The sequence below is a fragment of the Rhinoraja longicauda genome, chromosome 27 (assembly GCF_053455715.1).
Source record: "Rhinoraja longicauda isolate Sanriku21f chromosome 27, sRhiLon1.1, whole genome shotgun sequence".
NCBI lineage: Eukaryota > Metazoa > Chordata > Chondrichthyes > Rajiformes > Arhynchobatidae > Rhinoraja > Rhinoraja longicauda.
This window is the reverse complement of record NC_135979.1, coordinates 16,176,346-16,203,654: the sequence shown is the minus strand read 5'-3', so window position 1 is coordinate 16,203,654 and position 27,309 is coordinate 16,176,346. Positions and strand designations below refer to the sequence as shown.

Below are 27,309 nucleotides of genomic sequence, written 5' to 3'. Positions count from 1 at the left end.
TGCAACAATCGAAGAAATTAGATTATGACAAAATCATCTATCTTGGAAAGATCATCTACCAGATCCTTTATTGTTAATTACAATACTAGAGCAAAGTTATTGTCAACTATTGCCGGTGGCTTTCTGAAAACTGATACAATAGCTAAATAATGATAGAATTTCTATCTTGGATCAAGGTAAACAGTTACATAGATTTAGAACATGGTAGTGAGATAGTATCCGATATACCAGTCAGGATGTGGCTTGCAGATAATTCGACATTTTTAGCACGAATCAATGAAATAAACCAACTGATTCAATTCCAATTCCTGGAATTCACAGCACTGGACTACAGATTTTAATTAGTAGCTTCATCTGGGCTGGACAGACATTTTGTCATGCGTGGAGTTATATCATGACTTCATACTTGAAACAAAGAGGGAATGCCTGTTCTCTGATTTATTTGACACCTTTCCTGGAATCCTGTTGTCCATACAGTTCATTAGGCTACTGCAAACTTGCCACCTTTGTGTTGTTTCATGTCACTCACTACATCAATCCTGTGTGGAAATTTAGAGACCAGGAGATTAGATGGCCTGCAAGTACAGTTGAAGCTCTTATTTATTTTTCTGCATACAGGCTCAATTTCTATTGGAGAATAGATAAACCATCTATTTACTCAAGAGTCACTATTTACTCAAGAGGAATAAGAGATACATTTGTGTTTGGATCACTTTAGATGCAATTTAATAATGCACGATACACAGTTGATTTTACCTATAAGCAAACCCCAAATTCTACGTTAATTAATGCACTCTAATGGATAGGATTGTTATCAGGGTAAACACTCGTCAGCAGCTTGGATACAGATATAGAGGAGATGGAGAAATTGAGAGTAGAGGTTGACGTTTTTGCAAGAGGCAGGGTATGAGGTGCTAAAGTCCAGATAACTGTAGGAGTCAGTAGGTTTATAAACATAGCACAAAAAGTAAGGAAATTTGTGTTTGGTAGATTATTTCTTTGTTGTAACAATGCTTCTTGGCAATAAATCTTATACCGTTGGAAAGCCTGTTTATTTCCCTTTTAAATGGTGCCACATTTGTAAGGAACATGCATTTGTGGGATGAGCAGCAGAGCTGAGTATATGGGTTGCGCCCATGAAAAATTTGCCAAATCTTCTCTGCCAATGCCAAACAGCTTATTCTGCTGATGCTATTGACTCTTGTTTTGAGCTTCTGGTACCCCCAGGTGCTGACAAGAATGGGATGCCATCCCACAACAGTGTGTGACCAGGCTGGTGACCAGCATGAGGAGGAGGTGCCAGGCTGTTATGGCTGTGTATGGTTCTTCCACACGCTACTGTGGCTCCTGTTTATTAAATGAATAAATTGTTAAATTGCCAATATGTCTTGTTTCTTCAGACTTCAATCATCCAATCCACCAAACAACACCAAACAAGAGTCAATGGCAGAATAAGCTGTTTGGCATTGGCAGAGAAGATTTGGCAAATTTTTCATGGGCGCAACCCATATACTCAGCTCTGCTGCTCATCCCACAAATGCATGTTCCTTACAAATGTGGCACCATTTAAAAGGGAAATAAACAGGCTTTCCAACGGTATAAGATTTATTGCCAAGAAGCATTGTTACAACAAAGAAATAATCTACCAAACACAAATTTCCTTACTTTTTGTGCTATGTTTAGTTGACGTCAGTTGACAGTCCATCGTCTAACGTAAAAAATGTTGTCTCATGCTACCCAATTTTGATCTTTCAAGTAATATGTGCAGTAGAATATAATTGTGACTGGTTTCAGAGCAATACTGAAGGAAATTGAAGAGCAAAGAAGACACTTGCCTATCTTTTTAGGTGCAAGTATGGTATGGATATTTACAGTGGTGGATGGCAGAAAAAAATCATATTAATACAAGTGGTTTGATCTGTCTGTGCTTGGTGGATTTTAAACAAAAAAGAAAATCAATATCAAAAGTCAAAGAATTTTGGTGGGATACTCACTTCATGGAGGGGAGATGTCGAAGAACAACATCAACTGCATGGACAGGATTTGTGCTGAGAGGCTTGTCCAGATCCAACCCGGGCAGCAACTCCGGCATACTCCGTCCTGTAAGAACTTCATGTAGCAAGTGCCAACTCACTCTTGAAACAAATTTTATCGAGACCCTGAAAATCCGGTCCTTCCCTTCTCCTGGTAACGTCACCTCCAAATCCACCTTTTAAAAAAAAAAACTAAATTACAAGCCATCTACAATGTTCCACTGCGTAATTTTTTTTTGGTTAAAAGTTTTATTTTTATTATAGCCTAGATTAGTGCATGGAATTATGAAGTTGGTGCCTTTGCAGGAATTTGATGGAGAGAAGGGCAGGACTGGAGGAGTCCAGAACCAGGGGCCACAGTTTAAGAATAAGGGATAGGGCCATTTAGAACGGAGAAGAGGAAAAACATTTTCAGTCAGAGTTGTAAATCTGTGGAATAATCTGCCTCAGAAGGCAGCGAAGGCCAATTCTCTGGATGTTTTCAAGAGAGAGGTAGATAGAGCTCTTAAAGATAGCGGAGTCAGGGGGTATGGGGAGAAGACAGGAACGGGGTACAGATTGTGAATGATCAGCCATGATCACATTGAATGGTGGTGCTGGCTCGAAGGGCCGAATAACCTACTCCTGCACCTATTGTCTATTGACTAGCAGCTCAACATTCCACATTTATGTGTTTCAGATGCAATGGAGAGGAATGTAAAAGAGGTAGGGAGTTGCATTACCAATTAGAGATAATGTTATATCAACAATAAGAGATTATCTTGGAGGGTTCACACAGCGAGGCCATATGGGTAGAGCTCACGGATAAGAATGTGCATTGACTATGAAGCTGAATTTGGACAAGGTCTTTCTTAGATAAATACAGAAAGAATTTACACAAGGAATTTGGAGGGCTAAAACGGCCATGAAATGTCATTGACAAGTAGGATTAAGGACAATCCTAAAAGAGTTTATATGAATATTGGAAACAAGAGGGCAGCTAGCGAAAGGGTAGGTCAATTAAAGGACAAATGGAGCAAACGGAAGTGGGCAGCAACTCCTTAAGTTTGTATCAGTATTTATGAAAGAGAAGGAAATGAATGATGGCGAGATCACGGAGGAGTATGTTGATATTCTAGGGCATGTTGATATTAAGAGAGAGCAGATGTTGAGTCTCTTGAAAAACATTAAGGTGGTTGTCCCCAGGGGCTGATGGGATCTATCCGAGGATTCTGATGAAGGAGAAGGGCAGAGATTGCTGGAACCTTGACAGATTTTTGTATCCTCTTTAATCAGGAGCAGAGTTCCAGAAAACTGGAAATTAGCTAATGTTGTTTCTTTTTTTTTTAAGACTACAAGGATAATCCAGGAAATTATAGGCCAGTGTGCCTTATATAAGTGATTGTGAAATTACTGGACAAGATTGTTAAGAACAGGATTTACTCACATTTGGAAAAGTATGGATTTATTACAGACAATCAGAATGACTCATGTGGGGATGTCCTGTCTCACAAATTTGTGTCTTTTTCCCCAGGTTGGAAATGGCAAATACAAGAGATCATAAGGTGAAAGGGTAGAAAGTGAGAAGGGTAAAAGGGTGAAAGGAGATGTGCAGGCAAGCTACTTTTAACCACAAGGGAGAGTGGGAGGTGCCTGGTATGCACTGCCAACGGTGGTACTAGAAGCAGATACAATAGCATTCAGACATGTGAACAGGCAGGGAATAGAGGGATAGGGACCATGTGCAGGAAGGAAGAATCAGTTAGATTTGCATCATGATCAGTGCAGAAATGGTGGGCTGAAGGGCCATTTCCTTTATTCGTGTTCTCTTCATGGAATGATTTTTTAGAATTAATTAATGCAAAGGGCACTGCTTAGCAATTATACTGATATTCTTATTAAATGCTCAAAGTGATGCCCTGGACCAATACAGTCAATATTTATCAAGACACAATCAAAATCATCAGTAAAATAAGCAAATAACTGCAGATGTTGGATTTAATAAGCACCGATTCAAGACGTGTCCATTAATAATGCATATAAATGGAATTTCATCTCAATCTGATATTTTATTAACAAAACCATGACTTGATGTTTTGAACATTTTTTTAATTAAATAAATGAAAGCAGCCCTTACCCCCGTGGTGCTGACCGGAATGGGATCAGCAGTATAGAGACTCTTTTTCCCATCGTAGACAGGTCTTCTTTCTCCAAAAATTTGAACTTTAAAATGCTGAACCATAGAGTCAACCACTTCCCTACAATAACACAGAACGACTTGTAAGTTAACCTCAAGAATCAAAATTCAACTGATTGACAATACAACCAATAAATTTATCAATTTTTTTTTTTCCCACTGCAACCATTAATCTGAAAGGAACAAGTTACACTGATATGGACGTCCACAGTGACCCTCTGTTATCTTAATCATATAGTGCCCTCCATAATGATTGGGACAAAGACCCATCACTTATTTATTTGCCTCTGCACTCCACAATTTGTAATAGAAAAAAAATCACGTGGTTAAAAAGTGCACATTGTCTGATTTTAATAAAGGCTATTTTTATACATTTTGGTTTCACCATGTAGAAATTACAGCAGTGTTTATACATAGTCCCCCCATTTCAGGGCACCACAATGTTTGGAACACAGCAATGTCATGTAAATGAAAGTAGTCATGTTTAGTATTTTGTTGCATATCCTTTGCATGCAATGACTGCTTGATGTTTGCGATTCATGGACATCACCAGTTGCTCGGTGTCTTCTCTGGTGATGCTCTGCCAGGCCTGTATTGCAGCCATCTTTAGCTTATGCTTGTTTTGGGGGCTAATCCCCTTCAGTTTTCTCTTCAGCATATAAAAGTCATGCTCAATTGGGTTCAGATCGGGTGAGTGAATTGACCATCTTTTAGCTTTGAAAAACTCCTTTGTTGCTTTAGCAGCCTGTTTGGGATCATTGCCTTGCTGCAGAATGAACCGCCAGCCAATGAGTTTTGAGGCATTTGTTTGAACTTGAGCAGATAGGGTGTGTCTCTCCACTTCAGAATTCATTATGCTCCTACCATCAGCAGTTGTATCATTAATGAAGATAAGTGAGCCAGTACCTTCAGCAGCCATACATGCCCAGGCCATAACACCCCCACCAACGTGTTTCACAGATGTGGTGGTATGCTTTGGATCTTGGGTAGTTCCTTCTCTCCTCCATGCTTTGCTCTTGCCATCACTCTGATACAAGTTAATCTTCATCTCATCTGTCCACAAGACCTTTTTCCAGAACTGTGCTTGCTCTTTTAAGTACTTCTTGGCAAACTGTAATCTGGCCATCCTATTTTTGCAGCTAACCAGTGGTTTGCATCTTGCAGTGTTGCCTCTGTATTTCTGTTCATCAAGTCTTCTGCGGACAGTGGCCATTGACAAATCCACACCTGACTCCTGAAGAGTGTTTCTGATCTGTCAAACAGGTGTTTGGGGATTTTTCTTTATTCTGGAGAGAATTCTCCTGTTATCAGCTGTGGAGGTCTTCCTTGGCCTGCCAGTCCTTTTGCGATTAGTAAGCTCACCAGTGCTCTCTTTCTTCTTAATGATGTTCCAGTTGATTTTGGTAAGCCAAAGGTTTGGCTGATGTCTCTAACAGTTTTATTCTTGGTTCTCAGTCTCATAATGGCTTCTTTGACTTTCATTGGCACAACTTTGGTCCTCATGTTGATAAACAGCAATAAGTTTCCAAAGGTGATGGAAAGATTGGAGGAAAGACTAGGTGCTGAGAGCTCTCTTATACCTGCATTAAGGAGGCAATTATTACGCACCTGAGCAATTACAAACACCTGTGAAGCCTTGTGTCTCAAACATTATGGTGCCCTGAAATGGGGGGACTATGTATAAACACAGCTGTAATTTCTACAAGGTGAAACCAAAATGTATAAAAATACCCTTTAATAAAATCTGACAATGTGCACTTTAACCACATGTGATTTTTTTTTCTATTACATATCTCAAATTGTGGAGTACAGAGGCAAATAAATAAATGATGGCTCTTTGTCGCAAACATTATGGAGGGCACTGTATATGATTAAGATAACTTAAGATAACAAAGGGTCACTGTGGACGTCCAAAAGTGCTAACAATTTAGGTCAATGTCTGAGATTATGGACTTGAGTAAACCAATTTTTCCAATTATGGCCTCTTACTCATCCAGATTTTCTTTGTTCCTCAATCCGACTGACAACTGGATAAATTCCAAAGTATCACTTCCAAATATTTTCATTGCTTAAAGCAATCTTGCAACCTACTCTTTGATCAAACAGGTGATCACATGTCCCACTCTATCCCAGCAACGGTTTCATGATCGCTACTACAAAAGGGATTATGTTTCAGCAGGTAAAAAGTGATAGTATACTATCTTCTTTTTCATTCATTTTTCTGCTGTCTTACCACAAGAACCAATCGCTTCATAACATAACTTTCTGTTTGTAACTTTTGCTCCTTCATAGTCCAGTCATGAGATTGGACCTCACACATATGTAGGATATCCAAGACACGACATCCCCTAACAAGGGGGATTTTTCGTTATTCTGGAGAGAATTCTCCTGTCATCAGCTGTGGAGGCCTTCACAAGACGTACTTAAAAGAGCAAATATAGCAACCTTAGTCTGTCAAAGACTTCACCATCTGTATTCATCCTTACTTTCCCAATAACCAAACTAACCTCAGCTAAAGACAGAGACTCCACACTTTGCATGTCCTTACAACCATCAACAGGAGGCAAGGATATTACCATTGACGAATTCCTCATCAACTTCCAATAGTTACCATTGGCGAGAGATTCAAGTTTAGCTTCGAGTGATGGTTAAAGGATTGTGAAAAGCCTTTGATGGAATACACCACTTGCCTGTATGGATGAAGCTCCAACAATGCTCAAAGCTCAATACCAACCAGGACAAAGTAATCATGGTGTCTTAGTAATGTGGCTTTATATGCGAAAGGTATTCTCCGTTTTCCATCGTCTAGCCTAACAGAGGAGTTTAAGTGTGCTAAGGTGAGGTTACAGTTGCAATTATCGGGGAGCACAGATACCTTAGTTAGTAATCTGGTGCCAAGTGTAACTAGAGGGAGGAAGAGGAAGTGGAAGAAGAAGCATAAGCAACTCTGAGGCATACAGACATTGCTGGTAGGGTGTAAGAGAAAGGGAGGCTTAGGGCTCAGCACAGGGAAACCAGTGTGGAGTAAGGCAGGTCCAACAGAGAGGAGGAAATTGGTTGTAGAGCAGGTACGTCGTCAGGAGGAAGCAGTGAGATGTGTAAGGGCAGTAGCTCAGGTTAAGCAGGGACAGTGGATGAACTGGGAACGTGTAGAAAAGAAGAGGTTTAGTTGGAGGGACCTGTGGTGCTTGGAAGCGGGGCATGCAAGTTTCCTTATAAGGGTTATTTATGATGTGCTGCCATCACCGCAGAACCTCAAATAATGGCTAGGTGGGAACCTGGCGTGTCCCTTGTGTTCAGAGGTGGCAACGTTGAGGCATATTTTGTCAGGATGTAGAACTAGTCTTTCTCAGGGTCGGTATAACCAGGTCTTGAAGTGCATAGCTGCAGCAATTGAGAGGAGGAGAGAACAAGTGAATTCAGGCACCAGGACTGAGAGTGTAGCGATTCATTTTGTCCTTGAGGGAGAGAAAGGTAGAGGAGGGCAGTTTTCAGACAGGTATGAGTCAGGCCAGTTATGGGGAGCCAATGATTGGGAGATGCAGGTAGATTTGGGAGGAAAGTTTGTTGTTCTGCAGGAAATAATTTGTACTAGTTTGAGGCCTGATATAGAACTGACGGTGCCTTGGAAGATGAGGCTTATGAAAGGAAAAGGCTTAGATATGTAAACTTGACAGCAGAGGTTGAGCAGCGAGGATGGAGAGCAAGAGTATATCCGATAGAGATGGATTGTAGAGGTTTCATAGCGAGATCGACCATGTCGCTATTTGGAGTGCTCGGAATTTGTGGACAGAGTTTGCGTCAGGCTGTAAGCAGATGTCAGAGGCAGCAGAGCAAAGCAGGTGGATTTGGTGGAGAAGAAATAGTGTCAGTTGGGGGCAGAAAGAAAACGTATGGCATGTATGTGTATTTCTTTGTAATTGTAGTCTGTATAAGTGTATCCCGGTCTTATGCAAGTGTCATATTTGTGATGTTCCAAGTTTAATGATGGGCTAGGATAAGTTGGAGATAGGATGCAGGTGTTAAGCATTTGTTACAGTGAGCTAATTGGCTGCAGCTTCTTTACTTAGTAATTACTGGTCGCAGGTATTGATGGGGGTTGTTCTGGGATCCGTGCGGCACGGTGGCGCAGCGGTAGAGTTGCTGCCTTACAGCGAATGCAGTGCCGGAGACTCAGGTTCGATCCTGACTACGGGAGCCGTCTGTACGGAGTTTGTACGTTCTCCCCGTGACCTGCGTGGGTTTTCTCCGAGATCTTCGGTTTCCTCCCACACTCCAAAGATGTACGGGTATGTAGGTTAATTGACTGGGTAAATGTAAAAATTGGCCCTAGTGTGTGTCGGATAGTGTTAATGTGCAGGGATCGCAGGGCGGCGCGGACTCGGTGGGCCGAAGGGCCTGTTTCCGCGCTGTATCTCTAAATCTAAAAGAAAACCAACTGTTGAGCCTTCCTGAGGTGTTGTGGGCCTAACTCAATGAAACACCAGTGAAGGTAGGTGCCCATTTGATAACCCCAGTGATATACTTGCATCAATATTAGTTTTTTTTAAGACTTATTTAACACTTAGGTAGCTGTTTTTGCTTACGGAATTATTTAATGTCGTTAGCATAAGTTGGTATATTTAATTAGTTAGATAATGCTTTGGGCTTGGTTTTCTTAGTTGAGTGCTTATCCTGGAGTTATAGCTTTGTGTTTTAATTGTAATTCACTTGATTGACACTCTATCCACTAAACATTTATTTCTTCCACCAGTGGAACATATTCACCCCGTCAACACTTCTCAGGATCTTATGTTTCAATCTGTCTCCACTAATTCTTCTCAACTGTTCTAGCTACAAGCCCAGCCTATTCAACCTTTCGCCATAAGACAACTTGCTCTTTCCAGGTATTTTCTAGTAAACCTCTTCTGGATCAAGTCATTTATTTCTCAGTTTGTTACTCAATGGCAGAAATATTGTTTGTTAATGGTGACTGTCCATTTCAGACTTTGTGTTGTTCGAATACAAATGACCAAAACATGCTCCTAAATTACAGTGACCGTTGTTCAACTTGATATGCCAAGTTAAATGTGGTTTTACAATTTACACTGCACTCAAATGCACCTTATTCTTCTCTCAAGAATTATCCTCTTCTCTATACGCACCTGTTAACCCTGCGAGGACATTTATCTGGTTTAATATCTACCTCATAGAGGTAGACGTCAATCTTTGGGATATCTACTTGGAAGCAGTTGGCCAGCAGTTTAATCGGTTTTCCCATGGTGCCACATCCTGGACGCCTTGGCACCGTGAAGAGGGGCTGAGCCCCAACAGCTCCTATAATGAAACAACAATTCAATAAAATTAGACAAAGCATGCTTTCACAAACTTTAAGATAAACAAACATGCCCTAACTATATAGGACCTGTAAACTGACAATATAACCTGCTCTCTCATTTCCACCCATTGCCCCTCAATATTCCCAAGCCAAAGGGAATAATTTGGCCTTTAATCAGCTTCTTCTTATATTAATCTTGATTAGTTGAGGAACTCAGGAGTGAAATTAGCTGGGCTTGCACCTGATACAAGTTACATTTGCCTTTTAATGTGTAATATTATTGCAATTGTAAGTGTACAACCGTAACCTGCAACACAAGACATGGACCCAATTTAATTATTATAGTGGTTGAAAACTTATTTATTTGAGGCAAATTGGAGGAAATAAAGCTGAGACACAAGAGACTGGAGATGCTTAGATCTTGAGCAGATCTTGGGCGACACGGTGGCGCAGCGGTAGAGTTGCTGCCTTACAGCGAATGCAGCGCCGGAGACTCAGGTTCGATCCTGACTACAGGCGCCGTCTGTACGGAGTTTGTACGTTCTCCCCATGACCTGCGTGGGTTTTCTCTGAGATCTTCGGTTTCCTCCCACACTCCAAAGACGTACAGGTATGTAGGTTAATTGGCTTGGTAAATGTAAAAATTGTCCCTAGTGGGTGTAGGATAGTGTTAGTGTGCGGGGGTCGCTGGGCGGCGCGGTCCCGGTGGGCCTGTTTCTGCACTGTATCTCTAAATCTAAAAAAACAAACTGTTGAAGTAACTCAGTGGGCCAGACAGCATATCAATTTCTCTCTGCAAATGGTGCCTGATCTGCTGCGTACCTCCAGCAGTTGGTTGCGATGCTATTCCAATATATTTTGTTCATATGCAATGAACTATGACTATATAAAGTATAAAAGAAAAATTAAAAGAATATCTTATATGTCACTGTATACTAATAACATTTAAGTAAATTCGCACATTAATTGATAATCAGCCCAAAAAGGTGGTAATTGGATTTTCTGCTGTTTTATTTTTTAACCCCGTCTTAATTAGTTTCGTTATATAATCTTGCACTTAAATGTAATATTTACTCATTACAGTTCCATCACTGATTTTCTGGCACTCTTAGTTCCAGAGCTTTGCTGGTTTATCCAGCTGGCCAAGAAAGTCGGCTATGTGGATAGATTTGCTGGCTGGAGTTCCAGAGCCCCGGCCGCAGATTACAAATTCAACCCACTGATCGGCCGTGGAAGTCCCAATGAGGTCGAGATCGGCTGGCCTAGGTGCCACATTTTCGGGGAGACTTCCAGGGCGTGGGGGTGGGGGGGATTTCTCGCGGAACCCCTAGCCACCTCTAGCGGAACCCTAGTGTTCATTACAAGTCTATACATCGTTTATTTTCTTTTTTCCGATCCGATTTCTCCGTTGGTAAACGTGATTTTGGCAAAGTGAAAAATGCGGAAATCGTGCAAAAAGCGAGGAAAATGGATTTTAAAAACGCGGAAATCCGCTGAAAATTCACATGCCTGCCCATTGACCTACTGTGCATATGGTGATGGTTATTATGCAACTTTGAGGGAATTTGTAGGAGGCAGTCTGTCTTCTAGAGTTTTCTAGACTGAGTTTGGAAATAGAAACTCAGGTTTCTCAGAAATAGAAACGAGGCAGGTTAAGGCCTGAATGTTTGGAATTAGATTGAGAGCTCTGTCCTGGATGGTGTCAAGTTTTCACATTGTTGTTGCACCCACATGCAACCAGATGTGTGGAAAGCACTCCATTCTACCCATCCTGCTGACTGGATCTTATAGATATTGAAAAATCAAAACTTGAGTCACTTACTCAAGATAACACCCTTTAACCAGCTTTTGTAAGCAGAGCATTTATATTGTTGATTTAGTTATATTTATGTAAAATACGGACCGCCAGATTATCAAGATTGGGGGCAGACACATAATGCTGGAGCAACTCAGCAGGACAGGCAGTATCTCTGGAAAAAAGGAATGGGTGTCGTTTCGGGTCTTAAATCAAGATTGGGTCTCTGGGGTCCTAATGCCACTAAAAACATCTCTCATTGATGATGATCAATATCTGGCCTGTGCTGTTTAAAGATTCAATCTGTGCAAGACTTTGAGTTACTCAGTTTATTCGTATTTATGCCCATGAACTCTACGAAGGTATTTAGGAAAAATGGGGGCAAAGCCAGGTACACAGAGTTAGACTAAATCATGATCTACTTGACATTGTGCTAAATGGTCTACCCACTTCTTCACTCATGATTTATGGACATAACCAGCATTACTTTGTGATTCATATTTTAGACTCTTGAATAATGCCTAATTTTCTCAGGAGGCAATGGTGAGCTGCCTTGTTTAACCACCACTGTCTGTACAGTAATGAAGCTACTCTAATGCTTATGTCAGTGTCAGGATATTAACCCAGCGACAACAAAGAAATAGCAATGTTCTTCCAGGACAGGTGATTCGAGAGTAAGAGAGGGACTTCAGGCACTGACAGTTACATCAGTTCCTTTGTTTGTTCAGGCTTTGGAGAAGTGATTCTATATCTATCCAAGGCCTTGTGGGAAGACAGTATAGGATTGGATGAAATGTGAAATCAGCGAGTCCCGTACCTGATAATTGGTGACCATCTCTGATGATTCAGTAGAACAGGCTGTCAAACTATGATCTAACCGTGCATGACTACTTGGATCCATAACAATGCACTAATATTTTACAAAAGGGATGGGCGAATAAAACATGACAGAATTTGAAAGGATAGCAAAAACTCAGCGACACAGAGTCAAAGTACTTTTGTTGTAAAGGTCAGTCAACACATTTTTTTCCCATTTTTTAAATTTAAGCATTTAGTAACAAATGATTGTAGCTAAAAAACAAATATCTGTATTTAAAGTTAAAGCTCTACTACCAACGAGCACAATCTGGCCTCAAATTTAAGTGCAGTATTGAAGTGCTATCTTTTAGATGAGGCATCAATAAATCCCATGAAACAAAATGAAATTGAAAGTTTTAGCAATGCTCATAAACTTAGTCAGTCATAAACTTAGTGATTACGAGATCTCGATTTGTGCCATCTGGGTGCTGCATTTATAACTGTTTAAAAGTAAATATTTTCCAGCGTAAATCACTGGTTTGAAACAAAGTGCTTTCAAGCATTCTGGTGATGTAACAAGGCACCATGTAAATGCAACTTCTTTTTAAAAAGAATTAGAAATACACACAATACTTCAAATGTGCTCAGAATTGAATATCCTACAAATGTCCTGGCGAAACTGCCCAAGTATAAACAATAGAGCAGAGGGGCATGGCATTATCAGCAGTGGGCAACCAATTAAAGAAGATGCCCAGGGGTTGCTATAGGTTTCATAATAGACATCAATATCTGAATGATTTGGATTTTGAAATTCAATTTAAATCGATGAAAATTGCACCAAAGAGAGAAAAATTAGAGAAATGCAGGAATTCTACTTGGGATTTATAAAGAGCAAGTCAGATAAAATATGCTTTGTGGAGAAATGGCAGTTGAAATTTAATGTCAATACGTGTAAAACAACTGTTGAAATACCCAGGTGACAAAAGTTCAAATAATTGTGGTAATGTGAAGTGCCAAAGCTGTTCGATAGCACTCAGGGTAAGCTTGGATAAATTTGTATTATTTCATCAATGAAAGAATGTATGTTATGTCAACTATTTGCATTTAACATACATCCTTAATAAAGAATGCTACCAAACAAGTTCTGACACTGGAGACACAAGGAACTGCAGATGCTGGAACCTTGGATGCTGCCTGACCCACTGAGTTTCTCAAGTTCTGACACTTAAGTTACTTAAGGAAATTTAAGGACAAAGATTTGAAAGCCTGGTCAAACTATAGGTTATAATAAGTGCCGCAAAATAAAGAGGAAGAGAATGATAACGGGAAAAACTTCCTTTAGCACAGTGAGTTATGTGACGTAATAGGTGGCAAAAGCAGACTTAATATTGATTTGAGAGGTAAGTAAACATATATTAAAAATATTTACTTGTGGGCCTATAATAAAAGAACAATGAATGGGACAAGCTGACACAGCAGGTTCAACAGGTTAAATTACATCTTCATGTGCTGGGTGAGTCTTTGATTCTAGATGCGGGAACAAAAACATATTAAACATTCAATGCCTATGATTGTCACGCTATGTAGATACCAGTAATCATCTGTAGCTATCCTGGTAAGAATAAAAGAAACTTAAGGGAAAGTCAAGAAAAGCATCACCCCTTCACCTTATCAAGGCCCAGAAGTATATTGGACAATACTTGGCATAACTTCATCTTCTTCTGAACTCTAGCAAATATAAGGCCATTCTGCCTACTGTCACCCTGCAGGATAATCTTCCTATCCTAGGAATCAATCTGCCTACCTCTACATGTTTGTATTTGATGTCCTTCCATTGAAAGTATAATCTGGCAAACCTGGATCCAATATTCTGATGGAGCTTCACCAGAGCCCTATATAATTGCATTAATACATCTTCACTCTTACACTCAAATCCTCTTACAGCAAAGACCAACATATCTCTTGCCTTCTGAAATGTTTGCTGCATCTGCATGTTAACTTAGTGAATTTATTCTGTCAACAATTCCTTCCTGAATGAAAATTCATTTGCTGAATGAAAATTCATTTGCTGAATGAAAATTCATTCAGTTATAAAATCCCCATCTTTTACAAATCCCTGTGTACTATAAAATATTGAGATTGCCAAATCCTAAAGATTCTCTCCTCCCTCTTTCACTCAAGTTAAATATTAATTGGCTTCAGGAAAGATGGATTCTCAGATCTCATTACAGGCTTTAACATTAAATCTCTTGATTAAGATATAGCTAAACCTATATGCTGGGCAACAATTCTAGTTCAGATCAATGCTACTCTTGTATCTGGCCTTGAGAAATTCAGTGGTTGACACATGCCATAATGAATAATACACGAGTCTGAAGAAGGGTCTCGACCCAAAACGTCCCATTCCTTTTCTCCCGAGATGCTGCCTGATCCGCCGAGATGCTCCAGCATTTTGCGTCTACATAATTAAACTTGCTTGACTTTGTAAAGTGAGTGAAGGTAAAAAGCATATTTTTGTAAAATAGATTTTCATTAATGGTAGCAAAACATCTCTCACAATCTTCCCAATGCCTAAGACAGCAATTTTATGCCTTGCCTTGGTCAGATCAAATACAAGGTCTTCTGAAAATTAAAAATGGCAGGATCCAATGGTGGGAAAAATCCAATGGAATAACAGTAGTATTTCAAAACTAATACCAATAATTTAGCTGGACTATTGGTCCATGCTAGGCCACTTTTCATAAGAATCATTGAGGAAAGGGAAATATGTACATTCTCTGCTCAAAGTGCACCTCCCTTTGATAGGAGAAAATTTACAATAGAAAGTTGATACCTTTTGTCAAATGGGAGGGCAGTGGAGGGGGCACTCCTGTGCAAGCAATACTAGCTGTGACTTACTTATGCTTCAGTGGGCTAAGTCACAGTTTGGTAATGAAAGAAGCTGTACACCAGATTGTTAATGCAAATTTCCCGGTTTAAAGAACAATTGGTTGAATGCATATTCCATTATTAGCAATGAGACTCCATCAAACTGTTCAGTATAGTCTGCAATTGAGATCTCCAGGTGATAACTGCAACTAATCTGCCAATTGTCTCCTGGAACAAGCACAAATCATTAAATAAAAGGTAGAATTTGTTCATTTATATTAAGTTCTGACTTTAAGGCAAATGAATAATTTTAACTAGTACTAGACCAAGTGGACCCGTTGGGTCCATTCCTCATAGAGGGGGACAGGGAAGGGGAGAGGGTGCCAGTGACCTCGGCCTTGTGGCGCCAGCGCTGCAGCTGGAGCGAACTGTGGACCCAAAGGCTCTCCTGTATTGGTGTAGGATCCTCACCCCCTCCACTCAATCCCCCTTCCTCCCCACCCACTCCACCCCCCTACCCCACCCCCACTCCCTCGGGCGCTGGAGGAGACGGAGGCAAACGATGAGACGACGGGGATGGTGACCATCTGCCTGCTGCTTGGAATCTCCCCTGGGTGCGGGCGAGGGGGGAGAGGAAAGGGGAGAGTCAAGTCAATTTTATTTGTATAGCACATTTGAAAACAACCCACGTTGACCAAAGTGCTGTACAACAGTTCAGGTACTAAGAACGAACAAACAATGGCACACAAACATAACAGCACATACATAAACAGTTCACAGCGCCCCCTCAGAGGGCCTCAAACGCTAGGGAGTAGAAATAGGTTTTGAGCCTGGACTTAAAGGAGTCGATGGAGGGGGCAGCTCTGATGGGGAGAGGGATGCTGTTCCACAGTCTAGGAGCTGCAACCGCAAAAGCGCGGTCACCCCTGAGCTTAAGCCTAGACCGCGGGATAGTCAGTAGCCCCAAGTTGGCCGACCTGAGGGACCTGGAGATAGAGTGGTGGGTTAGAAGATTTTTGATATGAGGGGGGGGGGGGGGGGGGGGGCCCGTTTAGGGCTTTGTATGTGAATAGGAGGAGCTTGAAGTTGATTCTGTACTGTACTGGAAGCCAGTGGAGAGAGGCCAAAATCGGGGTGATGTGGTCCCTTATACGGGTACCCATCAGGAGTCTCGCTGCGGCGTTAAACTGCAGTTCTATACTTCATATCCCTGTCCCGCCAATACTTGGCGGGACAGGGATGATTGGCTAATCCCAGTGTATAGGGAGTTGCAGTAGTCTAGGCGGGAGGAAATTAATGTGTGGATGATTTTTTCAATGTCGTCAAATTGGAGGAATGTGTAGAGGGCATGGTACACACATAAACATACCCTGGATGGATAGATAGCACAACCATTATTTATAATCAACAAAAAAAGGAGAGCCGCTGGAGGAACTCAATGGGTCAAGCAGCATCTCTGGAGGGTAAATGGATAATCAAGGTTTCAATTGAGTTTGTTTTAAAAGGTATTTCGAGATTTTAGACATTTTTAGGATCACAGCAACAAAAAGTTCACTGCTCCACAAACAATCCAGTTGGCATCAAGTGACTGATGCTTTAGTTTGTTTCGGCTGGAATGGAAGGCATTATTGTCGGGAGAATTGTGTTGCATGGAGTTAGTGTCTTGGGTTAAAGATCCTTTGTCAGAAAGGGGAAAGGCAAAAAAAAATGAGAGGACCATGGGAAAAGAATCTGGAGTAATGATAAAAAATAAGTCTGGCAGCAAAAGAAAATGGTTGAAACAATGTCGGCCCAGACATGGCTCTGGCTGTGGATCTTTGGGAGGAGGTAGAAACAGACCAAGGCAGCTATGTAGGAAAGATCACCTGCAAAAATGAGGTCAGTGACTGCCCGGCAGGAAATGTGCTGCTGTTTAGTGATGGGGTCATGGTCCAGAGAGAGGCTTAAGGAGGTGGCTGAGAGCTGACATTTGTAAGAGCAAGACATTATCTTCATCAACAGGTTTGACAATGCCACTAGTGTTACTCCTGATTGAACAAAGTGCTGCAAGTTCAGAAAGATTAGGTTACAATGAGTAAGTAGAGTGGAAATATTGAGACAGTCAATGTTACAGTATCAGTTTGCAATGAGATACAAGCCCTGGGTCTGGTGGCACTTTCGGAGAAACAGTCAAAATTTCAGTTATCATGATCTTTCATTTCTAAAAGATCATCAACCCTAAAAGCTGACTGTTTCTCCCACCCAAGATGCTGCTTCACCTACTGACTACTTTTGGTATTATCTGCTTTTGTTTCAGATTTCTAGGATTACTTTTGAAATTAACCAAAAAAAATTACACCAATCATCAATTTAACAATTAACACATTTCTCAATTTTAACAATGCAAAGAAACCCAAGGATGAAATCTAATGAATACCATTCTAATAAATACCACTCCATTTTTCATGTGATCAACTTGTTTGATTCTAGTTACTATCGAGTTGAACTGCACTTTTATGATTTTATAACATCTGCACTAATTTCAATTTTAGATGAAAATGGTTAATAGCCATCAGATTTTGGAATCAGCATGATGGAGGTATGGAGAGAGGGTGGGGGTTGATAAGGAATGGGAATAACTGACAGGTTGAAGTCAGCGTTGCTGTGGGTACGAGTTGTTAATGGGACTGTTAGAAGGTGACAAAGAAATATGTGAACAGAGGCTGATGGGGTAAAAGGCAAGGAACAGGAAAATTCTACCTTTGCTCTGTCCGATTTTAATTGTTTTAATACAAAATACTTTTATTCAAAACAAACAAAAAACAGAATAGTAACATGATTAAAGTTTACAAACAAAGTAAACTTGTCACCAGCGCTTGCCATCTAGGAGGGCACTCGGAATACATAAACCTCTGCAGGGTCCTGAGACGGAGAGCCGCCACCTGGGTACGAACGCAGACCAGCGACTGACGGCCCGCCAACGGGGTACTCAGAACACCAGCATAGACCCAGTGATTCCCATCTCCCCAGAAGAAATTCACCAACCTCCTCTGGATCATGGTGACAAAAATAGAGGACAGGATTAGAGTGGCCAGCCGATACCACAACATGGCCACCAGCTAGTTTATGACCAGCGCTCTACCCCAGAGGCCTACCAGCGCCTTAGCCGGGCGACAACTTTCGTCTCCTGCTCCTGCCAGTTCACCGGCCAAGACCCCTCAGTAGGGCTCAGGTAGACCCCCAGGTAGAGGAGGTGCGTGGTGCTCCACACATAAAATGTCATCTCCTCCGTCAGGGAGTCCACCTGCCACTGACCCACCAAGAGTCCAGATCACTTACTCCAGTTGATCCTGGCAGAGGATGCAGCCGAGGAAACCTGCTGGCACTAACGCATCCTCCGTAGGTCAACAGGGTCAAGGATTACATCATCGGCATAGGCCGAGAGAAGCACCTCCACCCCCTGTCCTGGCAAAGCCAGGCCTGTCAACCCCCTCAGATTGCTCTGTCCATTGGGGGTGGGCTGAGAGATGAGGTCGAGGAAATGGATAAGATGCTGTCAAGGGAACTGTCCACTAGGGCAGGGGATACGCCAGGGGTCAGGAAGACAGAAGACAGCGCATCTGTCTCATCGTTAGAGTATATATGAGGTAGAGATAAAACTGGAGATTCTATTAACATAATAATAATAATAAGCCTTTATTGTCATTGTACTTAGAGATACAACAAAATTAGGAGAGCTACTCCTGATCAGTGCAACCAAAACAAGTTAAAAGAACATCCAATACGTCCTTTAAATGCTTAAAGTAATAAATGAATGTATATTTATCACACCTAGGTAGAATATTGCACTTGGGAGAATATTGCACTTTAAAATGTAATAAATACTTTTAAAGAAAATAGTGGAATGGATGACAGCATTTCTCATGTCGTGTGAATATTTGAGGAATTTAGAGCTCTGATGACCCAGGGAACGAAACTGTTCTTGAGTCTGTTTGTCCGGCTTTTGATGCACCTGTACCGCCTGCCAGAGGGCAGGAAGTTGAACAGGAACTGTCCAGGATGGGAGGGGTCTTTGATTATTTTCTTGGCTCTGCAGAGGCACCGAGAGCTGGAGATGTCTTCCAGGGAAGGCAGAGGGCAGCCGATGATTTTCTGGGCAGTTTTGATAACTCTCAGTAGAGCTCTCCTGTCTGCTGTTGAGCAGCTGGCATACCACACAGTAATGCAATATGCCAGCACACTCTTGATGGTGGAGCGGTAGAATGCCACCAGCAGCTTCTCCTCTAGACTGTTCATAATGGATATGGAGAGATTCAGAAAGGGAAGAAAGAGCATGTGAAAATCACAGCATGGTGGAAAAAAGGCAGCAACTGAAATGGAATTTGGTTTCTGTATAGGTGCAGGTGCCCCTAGTTCTTATCTAACGTCAGCCTCTACATTCAACAGATCATCCTTTGCAATTTGTCAGCTTCAAAATTCTATTAAATGTATATTCCCTACCCTCTCAGTATTTCTAAGCAACTATTCCCTTACTGACACCCACCAGATCCACATATCCATTCCTTCAATCGCTCCTCATCCCTTGGCACTTTCCTGTGCACCTGCAGCACCTGTAACACCTGTCCTTTCATCTTTTCCCTTTGTGTTGAACAGGGACCCAAATGATTTTTCTGGGTGAAGCAGCAATTCACTTGCACCTCCTCCAATCTTGTGTACAGCATTCCGTGCTCACAATATGTCATCCTCGACATTGGTGAAACCAAAGGCAATTGAATAATCACTTTGCAAACCCCGGGCTTATTGCTGCCTGCCACTTTAATTCACCGCAACCCCCCTCAGATTTCAGCCTACAGTCTCTTGTATTATGATAAGCATCCCCGATGTTTGAAGAATAGCACCTCATCTTCTGACCACAGGCAGCCTTTCTGTCATAAACATTGTCATCAAATAATTACCTTTTGCTTGTTGCTATGAAGCAATTTTGAATCCAACTTGCCTTTTTCCCTTATTTAATGTGCGCTAAGGATTTTTGTAAAATGGACGCATACTGTATCAAATGCTCTAACATCACCAACACTCCTAATTTCCTTCGCAAAGACAGACACAAAATGCTGGAGTAACTCAACGGGACAGACAGCATCTTTGGAGAGAAGGAATGGGTGATGTTTTGGGTCGAGACCCTTCTTCAGACTGAACTGAAGAACTGAACTCTTTCTCAAAAAGTTTGCTTTATATTGAGACCTTGACACTACTCTGCTTCTCAGAATTGCTTTGGCCTGAAGATAACATGGTTAGTGATGCTGTGCGAACAATGCAGATTCCGGATGCAAGTACTGTCTAGATCTCGCACATTCTGGCCCAATAAACCTTTTGTACAATGACAGACTACTGTCAGATGTGTGTGTGTGTGTGTGTGTGTGTGTGAGATGAGGCCTGGGGGGGGGGGGGGGGGGGGGGGGGTGCTATCAAATCTAACAAAGTCGTTAACTGTGATTAATTGACGGCATTCCACAAGTAATGTCAAAACTGCTTAAAAATGCTGTTGGGCAAAGATTGCTCAGTGTGGCAAACTACTGTATAGTTGCAACCATTGAAGTACATGCGTGTTGTACATGTCAGTGATAATATACTAGTCAAATAAAGTTATACTCAAACTTGTTAATGAATTGGCAAATCTACATTAATATATTTTTTATTCTATTCCAGTCACTGAGCTGCAAGCTAAAATAAGAAAAGTGACTAGACTGAACTTCAGCAGTGTTCAATTATAATTAATAAAGCATTGAGGCAATGCTAGACACAAAATGCTGGAGCAATTCAGCAGCATCTCTGGAGAAAATGGACAGGTGATGTTTCGGGTCAGGACCCTCTTTCAGACTGGTTGTAGGAGGGAGCGGAAAAAAAACTGGAAGAAAAAAAAGTGAGAAGAGGAAGTTGAACAAATCACAGGCTAAAATGGAAGCAGGTGCGACACCAAGAGAAATACATTGTTGAGAACTTTGAAGATAGTTGAAGGACCTTTGGTGGAAGGGGTAGGGGGAAGAAACCAGTGCAAGTGTTCAGGGTAAGGGGGTTGAGGGGGAAGAGAACGTAAGTGGGGGAGGGGAGGTCGCCAGGTCAGAAAGGTCCATATGGTAAAGTGAAAGGGAGATGAAATGGTTAGCAACCAGGAGATTCAGTGGTGAAATATCATTAGAGGTGATGGAAATATCAGAGGATGATGTGTTGGATGCAGGTGGGGTGAAAGGCAAGGACCATGGAACTATATCCTTTATGTGTCTGGGGGGAAAGGGAGCGTGAGCAGAACTACTGGACACATAAGAGATGTGGGTGAGGAATCCGGGTGAAAGCTGGACTGCCGGGAAAATCACCTTGACTAAAGAATGAGGACATAATCAACCTGCAAAGACTGCATCTGCAACGACTCTGTATCAGCACTGTGTGGGTTAGTTTTGAATAGCACTTGTATGCAAACATGCAAGTAGATCCACACCAGCTTTGGAATAGCACCAACATTTAAATCAAGCACAAGGATGTCTACTAGCACGTTGCCGACACAGATAGAGCAACAGTACTCTCTTTCAAAGTGAAACACACAGTAGATGGCAGTGCTCTTGTGCCACTATAATATTTTCTTTGCGGTATACAGTTATCTTACAGCAATGACTGATTTTAAAGTATGGACTCCCAGAAAATGACTGGTCAGACCTGATACGACTTTCCTTTTCTCCAGTTAGAAATACTTCTCACCAAATGATCGTGCGAGTACAAATATAACTCCCACAGCTATCTTGACTACACTTCTTCCCACCCTGTCTCCTGCAAAAAGTCTATCCCCTACTCCCAATTCCTCCGTCTACACTGCATCTGCGCCCAGGATGAGGTGTTTCACACTAGGGCATCAGAGATGTCCTCATTCTTTAGGAAACGGGGCTTCCCCTCTTCCATTATAGATGAAGCTCTCACTCGGACCTCCTCTATATCCCGCAGCTCTGCTCTTGCTCCCCCTCCCCCCCATTCGTAACGATAGAATCCCCCTTGTCCTCTCCTTCCACCCCATCAGCCAGCGGATACGACAAATTATCCTTCAACATTTCTGTCACCTCCAATGCGATCCCACTACTGGCCACATCTTTCCATCTCCTCCCCTTTCTGCTTTCCGCAGAGACCGTTCCCTCTGTAACTCCCTGGCCCACTCGTCCCTTCCTACCCAAACCACCCCCTCCCCAGGCACTTTCCCCTGCAACCACTGGAGATGCAACACCTGTCCCTTTACCTCCGCCCACGACTCCATCCAAGGACCCAAACAGTCTTTCCAGGTGAGGCAGAGGTTCACCTGCACCTCCTCCAACCTCATCTATTGTATCCGCTGTTCCAGATGTCAACTTCTCTACATCGGCGAGACCAAACACAGGCTCAGCAATCGTTTTGCTCAACACCTTCGCTCAGTCCGCCTTAACCACCCTGATCTCCCGGTGGCTCAGCACTTCAACTCTCCCTCCCACTCCCAGTCTGACCTTTCTGTCATGGGCCACCTCCAGTGTCATAGTGAGACCCACCGCAAATTGGAGGAACAGCACCTCATATTTCGCTTGGGCAGCTTACACCCAGCAGTATGAACATTGACTTCTCTAATTTTAGATAGCTCCTCTGTCCCTCTCTTCCCCTCCCCCTTCCCAGTTCTCCCACTGTCTTCCTGGCTCAAACTCCATCCTTTCTTTGGCCCGCCCCGAAGGGTCTCGACTCAAAATGTCACCCATTCCTTCTCTTCAGAGATGCTGCCTGACCCGCTGAGTTACTCCAGCTTTTTGTGATACATGCGAGTACAAAAGCTTATTTGGAGCAAATAGAGATTCATTTAATATCCCATGTTCTTTATGTCCATTTCAATTTGAGTTTAAATTTAAAGACATTTTCTCAGCTAATCATTGCCCTGAGATTGACAATATTACTGCACTGCCTGCTGATTATTGTAAGTTCATCTTTTCTGTTGCTTTTATTCTCAAAGGCACATTTTTATTACCAAGTGTGAGGATATTAGAGGCTTGCTCCTCATATTTTGCTTTAAAAAAAGCTGTATTTCTGGAATTTAGCTGTTTTGCTTTCTGCAAATTTTTAACAAGAAATACCTGCATTTATATGTAACAAGAGAAACTAAAAGGTAGGCCATTGGGCCCATCACAGAATACCTGGAGTTAAATCAAATACCAAAGTACTACAGCCAATAGAAATTGGTTTGAAGGGTCTAATTTCCACTTCAGTGCTGTTAAATATAGTTACAAGATAGAATATGCATACTAGGGTGCCTCTGGAGCCCTCATAGTAAGCAATTAACTTCTACCCAGTCTTAAAACGTTCCATTAGTGAAAATAATAACCTTTGAAATTTAAATTAAATCGGAAGTAGTTTAGGGGGTCCACCAGTAGCCCGCACTTGGAGGGCTATGTCCTCTACTATGTGCATACGGCAGCTATTCGAACAGGATCCATTAATGAATGCAACATATATTAGCTGCCTTTAGTGTTTATTGTACATATTAGTGCTATGTTCTCGTGAGTCCTTTTTGTTCAGATATGTTTAAAACAACATAAGGCAGCTTTGTTGGAATTTAAATATGTGCACAATAATAGCTGCCATATATATATTTTTGCAAGTTTTTGTGAATTTCATAGAAATACATGTGGTTTTACAGTTGGTGCTTTCCTATACAAATTGGTAATTGATGATATTTGGTTTATTTTCCAATTCTGTGACAGATTAAGTCAAGTCTATTTTTAGGGTGCTGGAAAGTACATTTCCAAAAGTTTGACAAGGGGAACATCTAATTGCACGAGTGTGGAAATTCCCCTGTCTATTTTTAGTGATAGGGACTGTCTGCAAGCCTTATTGTGTTGAAGTGAATTGGGATTATTTATCATTTTCATCTCTGCTTTTGCATCTTGTGACCCTTCTCGCTGTCATTTGCCTAATGTGAAATAAAGTTTTACACAGCTGAAAATGGATGAACAATCAACTGGAAGTCAAGCACCGTCAACTCCACCATCAGAACGATCTAGCACACCTACATCTGCTGCAAAGGTGACACGTAAAACAGCTGAAATCTTAGGTCTTGGAAATGGAATTACATCTTCAGATGGAAAAATTACAAGTTCATGTCTACCAACATGTTGCCAAGTACTACGCTGTTTGATGTATCACCTTCAGAAGGGAGTCTCAGAATCCTGAACTAGAACTGAAGCTGCAAAAATTGTTCTTGCCAAAGTTCTTCCATTTTATGGAAAAGCAAACATTCCAGTGATTTCTGAGATCAAGGCTTGTCAGAAGATGATAAAACTGTTAAGATGAAAATGTAAAAATCAGGGCCATACCAATTGCACACAGAACAGCACCAGCTACTCTTGCTAAGCTCAAATAAATGGACACTGAACTTAATAAGACCTTTCAATTAGGGCCACCAAATGCCGAGAAGTTGATAAAAAAATCAAGAGGATCTTCAATTTCTTCAATCAATGAAGACAGATCGTACCGCATCATTCGGATCTAGTGACAAGGTGCTTGCTGGAAGAATGCAGTGCAAGGAAGCACGTGCAAATGCTGAAGCAAAAAGAAAGGAAAAAGCTCACCAAGAGATGGCTGATTTAGCTTCCATTAGTTCACAGAGATTTAGTAGCAGTGAAGACAGTGGCAGTGAAAATAACATGACTGGTATTGGTGATAGTCTACAATGTACATCTGCATCTTCATCTAGTACCCCCAGGAGTCATCGTCGCACCTATACTGGAACAACTGCCTTCATTCCACACGATATATTGAAATCACCAAAACTAGTGTCATTGGCAACTCGGATGAAAATAAAACATAAGGCAGCTATTCCTTAATTATGTCAATATCTATCAAACATCTGCCTCATGCTTAATTTTGTGGATATAAACAGTGAAATGATTCAACGTAACCTTAAATAGGGCAAATATGCAGAATGATTATACAGGAGCTATTATTTTTCAGAGTAATATTGCATAAATATAGCTGCCTTTCGCATAAAATGATAAACTTGCGATACAATTTTGATTGGCTCGAGGACCCCCTAGACAATAATTGATTGCAACCAAATTTTGTATGAGTGGTCCATTTAGGAAGTGGAACAAACTGAGGGTATGTAGAAGTTTAATGCAAACATTTAAAAAAATAATGGGGCTCCAGAAGCACCCTAATGCATACAATCAAAGGTTTTTATTACGAAATGCAAATAGACCATTAGAATGCTTTGGATTTTATAGTCCTTTTCTGATAACACAAAGTGGGCATTTTATTCCATCAGACCATCCATTATTAAAACAGAGTTAAAAGGAACTTTTAAAGCACAGCAAGGGAAAATGTGATATTAAAATTGCTCAGCAGAGAGATTGTGAAACTATGATCAAATAAAATAGTGATTTCAAAACAATGAATAGAAGTGGACAATGAATAGGAGTGAGGGGGTATGGGGAGAAGGCAGGAACGGGGTACTGATTGAGAGTGATCAGCCATGATCGCATTGAATGGTGGTGCTGGCTCGAAGGGCTGAATGGCCTACTCCTGCACTTATTGTCTATTGTCTATTGTCTAAGTCGCAATATATTTTGAGAATTACAACAATTTAAATACAAACAGTTACGGAAATACTGACATGTCCTCTCAAATTATTTTAACTTTGTTTAGCTTACCTCCCTGAGAAACTAAACCACTCTTCTCTGAGGATAAACTTCTAATCTAAATTAAGTCACTAATCAATGATCTGGTTAACTTGTATTACTGATTATTGTATATTTGTTTAGTTGTGTACCATTAATTGGCCCGTAAAGCTGCAAGAAGAAAGAATTTCAATGTTCTATCCCCAGTACATATGACATTTAAACACTGATGACAATCCTAATGTGATGTTCAAGGTGGATGAGAAGATTGCTTTTGCTCAAGGTAATCAAATAGAAAAGCAACTTGGCTGGGGCAGTGGGGGTGGGGAAACTCTGAATGAAAGCAGAACATCTTGTTTTTAAAAGTTTCTTCCCCTTGCCCACTTCCCAACATTTTTTAGTCACCAACAATAATACAATTTCCCTATTTACTTTACTTCCAAAGTACATAATCGGATGTAAAGCACAAGGTTGTGTTATGCAGAATTATCAACAAACATTAACAAGCAAAATCAAGGATGTTTTAAAAATACATAAAGCAGAAGTAGATAACAAAAGTGTAGTTTCCATTAGAAACCAAAACGTGACTTGGGTGTGAAGGCGGAAGATGTGTACATTTCTGAATAAATACATTGCATCACTCTTCACAGAAGAGGGGATAATTTACAGTTAGGGAAAACACTAATATTGTTAATGAGGGACAGTGAGCATGTAACTGACTCATTTCCAGACACCCTGAAGTTTTCCCAGCATCTACAAGACAGTCATAAATTCTCCACTTGCCCGGAAACTGTAACTCCACCAACATTTAAGAAACTTGACATCACCCAGATTAAAGCAACTTGCTTGATTGCTCCCTCATCCATCACAGGGGCACAGTGGGCATAATGAGTACCATCCCCAAAATACACACACCTTGGATTTCTCTGATAAAACGTCTCAATCCATAACCTCTTTCATTTAAGATGGTCAAGGATCATCCCTCCAAGTCCCACACCATCCTGATTGGAAACATCACTTTTCCTTCATCACTGGGGTTAAATCCTGGAATTCCCTACTCAACATGACGAAGACTACAATAATTCAAGGTGTTGGCAATTGGGAATGGGCAATAAATGTGGTTCTTGCCAGCGACATGTCGATCCAAATAAATAGAAAAGCTTCTCCACTAATCTTACTCTCACCAATTAGATTAACCATATAAAGTTTGGAAGAATAAGAGGGGATATTTCATTGAAGGAAACAATATATTTCAAGAGTCAAGCTTTGTGTTTCACCAAATTGGTCAAAATATACCCCATCACCAATGTTATCATTCTTCTTGGCACCAATCTAAACCAAAACCAGTCTAATTCACCACTGTGGTGTCACATCTGAACCTAGGGTGAGCTAATGACCAAACAAATTCCTAATCATAAGTGTGCCATTGGCCATCCCTATAATACTACCAGACCCTATCCATGCATCAACTAATCTGCTGTTAAAGACTCATCATATCTATGGCCATACCAGACTTTACTAACCCAATACATCATTGACTGGCCTCCTTCAAACCAGGTCATCCAAAACATTGCTGCCTATCTTAACTTTCACCTTCACCTGTCCTTGTTGATCCAGGTTAGCTCCATTAAGTTAAAAAAAAAAATCCTTCCCCCTTTCATATCTCTTGACCC

The 27,309-nt window shown here is 41.2% G+C and overlaps 1 protein-coding gene across 2 annotated transcripts in view; it reads right to left on the bottom strand.

Moving 5' to 3' along the window:
• Positions 1 to 27,309, bottom strand: part of LOC144606881 (protein argonaute-3) — a 99,229-nt gene that overhangs the window by 53,454 nt on the left and 18,466 nt on the right. For both annotated transcript variants that reach the window (XM_078423338.1, XM_078423336.1), the window contains exons 2-4: positions 9,354 to 9,525; positions 4,150 to 4,270; positions 1,995 to 2,209 (exon numbers count right to left, since the gene is read on the bottom strand). In XM_078423338.1, coding sequence (XP_078279464.1) covers positions 1,995 to 2,209; positions 4,150 to 4,270; positions 9,354 to 9,525 — 508 coding nt within the window. The remainder of the gene's footprint in view (positions 1 to 1,994; positions 2,210 to 4,149; positions 4,271 to 9,353; positions 9,526 to 27,309) is intronic.